The sequence below is a fragment of the Acyrthosiphon pisum genome, unplaced genomic scaffold (genome assembly GCF_005508785.2).
Source record: "Acyrthosiphon pisum isolate AL4f unplaced genomic scaffold, pea_aphid_22Mar2018_4r6ur Scaffold_354;HRSCAF=776, whole genome shotgun sequence".
In the NCBI taxonomy this organism is placed as follows: domain Eukaryota; kingdom Metazoa; phylum Arthropoda; class Insecta; order Hemiptera; family Aphididae; genus Acyrthosiphon; species Acyrthosiphon pisum.
The window spans coordinates 3,376-7,456 of record NW_021772990.1 but is presented as its reverse complement, the minus strand read 5'-3'; the positions used below and the strand labels follow the sequence as shown (position 1 = coordinate 7,456).

The 4,081-nt window shown below is 33.0% G+C and overlaps 1 protein-coding gene across 1 annotated transcript; it reads left to right on the top strand.

Annotated features, from left to right (window-relative positions):
• The first annotated feature begins 2,620 nt into the window (after positions 1 to 2,620).
• Positions 2,621 to 3,649, top strand: LOC103310986 (protein ALP1-like). The gene is made up of 2 exons (XM_008190497.1): positions 2,621 to 2,649; positions 2,749 to 3,649. Exons 1-2 carry the CDS (start codon positions 2,621 to 2,623, stop codon positions 3,647 to 3,649), a joined length of 930 nt encoding a protein of 309 aa, XP_008188719.1.
• The last annotated feature ends 432 nt before the right edge of the window (positions 3,650 to 4,081 follow it).

Below are 4,081 nucleotides of genomic sequence, written 5' to 3'. Positions count from 1 at the left end.
TAAAAAAGTGTGTGGAATTGAAACTGCTTCAAAATTAGAAAAACCACGATTCATCATAATTGGTTTACAAAAAGGCCGTAAAAATTTGTTAGCGAAAGATTGTAGTATATTTGACCATTGTAATCTAACAAACGTTAAAGTATTTCTAAACTCGATAGCTTATCCATACGATAATTTGAATTTAGATTTTTCTAAAAATAATTTCACTTTATTATATAATATGTATACATCGTTTCAAGAATCGTACTATGAAAAAAGTATTCGTAACCCGATATTGAGTCCATCTACTTTTCTAGCAAACGCACCAATTATAGTTATCGACACTTCAAAACAGAACGATTCAACCACAGCCTCAGCAGTAGATGTTCAATTGGAAATTGAAGCTTCAGAATCGCTTACAGGTGTGACAGCTTACTGTTTATTAATTCATGATCGTATTGTAGAATATGTACCTTTTACTAGAGAAGTAAGAAAACTTGTGTAAATATAATTAAGACTTAATTTATAACAATAAAAAAAATATTATTTAATAATTTATGTTTTTACTTGAAATAATTTTTTCAGTTTTAAGATTTCCTAAAAATTTGATCACGTTAAATATTTTTACGAGGTAGAATTTGGTAGACAATCAGTGTGAAATGTGTTACACGGTAAAATAAAAGTCTCCAAGGGGGACATTCCCCCTTGAAAAAAAAAAATTACCGTGGAAAAGCTGGCTGTGAACATACAAATATATACTACTACTACTTGTAATTAAAATCAAACGCTGGATTTTTATAGTATATTTTTCTCAACGTTTATTTCAATACGTAATTAAAATATGTGTACAAATGAATATTTGTTTTTCTTTTACAATATTAAAATAGTTATGTTGCTTTATACTCTTATGAGCTTACAAGTAAAATAGTATATTTACATGAAGGGTGGGGATGTGTTTGAACATAGAACTCACGACATAGGCCACACCTACATTAGGTCCGCATTTCTCCCGATCCGATCCGATCCGACGTTGTCCGTCCATCGGTATCCGATGACGTCAGACGTGAATGCCTACACTGGTCCCGACGTGATCCGTTTAACTGTATACTGTCTACCGTTCTACTGCAGTTTGTAGTAGAAGCTATTGCAGTAAACACGTGATAACAAAATGAGTGATTCTGATGATGATTTTTTGTGCTGGTTTTTGCTGGAAAACAACGCCCTACTAAAGAAACAAAGTACAAAGACATGGGTCCATGAATTCAATTTAGATCGATCGAGAGGAGAATTTTTTACAACTTGCGTACCTATGCGGAATTACCCGGTTAAGTTCAGGGAATACCATCGTATGAGTATTGAAACATTTGACTACATTCTTGGAGGAATAAGAAACGACATAACTGGTCAATCAAACTTCAGGGTATGTGTCAGTCCAGAAGAAAAACTCACCATCACAATACGGTAAATAAACCTTTAGTACGTTTTCATTATATAGATATAATATATTTTAAAAAACTAGTAACGATTCGTGAGTATCTCTAGATATCACTAGTTTGAACGTATTACATTTTAAATAATGGTAAATATTGCCTTCGAATACAATGAATCTGAGCGAGCACAAGTTTACTTAATAAAATTAACCAATTAAATTTTTTCAATAACAAAATGGAAGGATTAGTTTGGTACTTTAAAAATTAGAAATATTCTGAATGATTTAAATAAAATAAAATAAAAAATAAAAGTTTAAAAAATCTTTATTGTTTCCAAATAACAAAATGACATGAAAATGAAATCTCACATATTCATTAAATTATAGAAATCCTGTTGTGGAGGTTGTTCTTCAGTCTGATATGCTTGATTCGCTTGAAATGACATCGAAGATGATTGAGAATGCTCGGAACCTTCAGTACTGTATGGTGACGACAAAGGAGAATCAATGGGTGATGGTATGATTCTTGACGAATTTACTTCCTTCACGAACTGGTGTGCTTCCAATGCATCTGTGACATCGTTCATGATTTTCATTCGGAGTCTCATTTTCTCAATCTGATTTAGTTGCTTAACAGAAGGCAGTAAGCTCATGAAGAATGCGTAGTCCTGATCATCTTGATGAGTATTTGTTGGTCGAGAAAAACGTTTTTCCATCAGGTTAATTTTCCTTCTTTCAATTTCAAGCACCTGGGAATCATAACTATTTTGTTTTTGTTTTTTTGAAAGAATTGTATCGTTATCATTTTTATTATTTCTTTTTAAAGAACTTGATGGTTGTTGTATGCTTTGAGGTTTGGCAAATGAAGTGAATTCTGATCCAGATGCCTCAGGTTCCCTGATAGAACAATTGATATCTGCCTCTGCATCATTTGTATTTTCCTCATCTACATCTTCTAGCGTGGCGTTGCTTAAATTACTTGGAGATAGTTCATTTTCATCATACGATAGAGGCAAATTTCCTGAGCTTTCCCTGGGTATCATTACGTCCTTTAAAAACATCATGGTATTAAAAAAAGGCCATTTCACAATTTCGGACCTTCCTTGACCACTTTTGGTTTCAGTATCCGTTTTTAGTTTCCTTCTAAATGTGTCTCTAAGATTTTCCCATGCTTTTCGAGCCTGTTCACCTAAAATACAAAACAGTTGTAACATGTCCTTTTTTCTGATAATAATTTATTTGTAAATTTAGTGTAGAAACAAGTTTATTTATTTCTCAGTTATTTTAAATGTTAAAAAAATGTTATAAAAGTTAAAATTGTTTTTTGGTTTATCAATTAGGTATTTAGCGACTGGATTATCATTTCGTTCCCTGGGTTTAACGTTTCGAATTAATGATTACACAGTTGGTAAATGTGTTTCATTAGTTGTGGATGCGATATGGAATAATTTCTACCAGCAACACCTGCCTGTTCCCGACCACAGAATGTTAGTAGAAATAGCTACAGGATTTCAGGAGCGGTGGAATTTTCCTCATGCCGTTGGATGTCTTGATGGCAAGCACATTCGAATTCTATGCCCGAAAAAAAGTGGAACTATGTTTTACAACTACAAAAACTTTTTTTCAATAGTGCTACAAGCTGTTGCGGATCACCGATGTCGATTTATTTTTGTAGATGTAGGAGGGTATGGGAAACAAAGTGATCGAGGAACTTTTTCAGCTTCTTCTTTATCTACATTTTTGGAAAATTGTCATACTAATTTACCACCATCATCACATATCGAAGGAATTGTTACAGATATGCCATTCGTAATACTTGCAGACGATGCATACCCACTAAAGACCTACATAATGAAACCGTACTCAAGACGCAATCTATCACATGAAGAGAAAATCTTTAACTACAGGCTATCGAGGGCTAGGAGATGTGTGGAGTGTGCTTTTGGTATTATGACAGCCAAGTGGCGTTTGCTTGGAAAATGTATAGAAACTAATGTTGGGAAATCAGAGAGAATTGTGAAATGTATCTGCTTACTTCACAATATAGTTATTGACCGTGAGGGCGGTGAATTCAGTTCCTCGACGTTACAACAATCTTTGAATGAATCACCCCTTCAAGGAAATAGGTCTTCAAGAATGTACAATAGAGCTTCACAAGAGGCTAATACCATTAGAGACACCTTCAAGTCCTACTTCAATGGAGTCGGCGCTGTACCATGGCAAAACGGAAGCATCCAGTAAAAATAAAAATAATATTGTTATTTAATTTAAAAAATGTTGTGATTTTATTTTATAATAGTTCATAAATATTATGTTTGTATTAGTGTAAGAGTAAAATGCTCAAATATAAAAAGTTGATGACCTAACTACAATTATAAATATTTGTCTAGAATGATTTGATATGTCCGTAGGTACTCGCAAGGCTATTTACTACTCGTATATTATAGATTCTGAGTGAAACGATGAATGTATTGATTTTACAATGTGTGTTTTTTTTTTTATTTTTTTTTATTTTTGTGTCTGTGTACACGATAAGTAGTCGAAATAATGCTTCGATTATCGACTTCAGTATCTCGTTCGATGGGAAAGTGAATATCGTTGGTGCATTGGGGAGGTCAAAATTTAAATTTCCCAGTAGTTTTCAAAAGCGACGTAAAAAATAAAAGAAAAATT

What these genes read in the sequence shown, in the direction of transcription:
- LOC103310986 (XM_008190497.1), top strand. Translation starts at nt 2,621, where the DNA reads ATGTCCTTTTTTCTGATAATAATTTATTT. An exon ending in TTTCTGATAATAATTTATTT is followed by an intron (nt 2,650 to 2,748) that starts GTAAATTTAGTG and finishes TTTATCAATTAG; the next exon opens with GTATTTAGCGACTGGATTAT.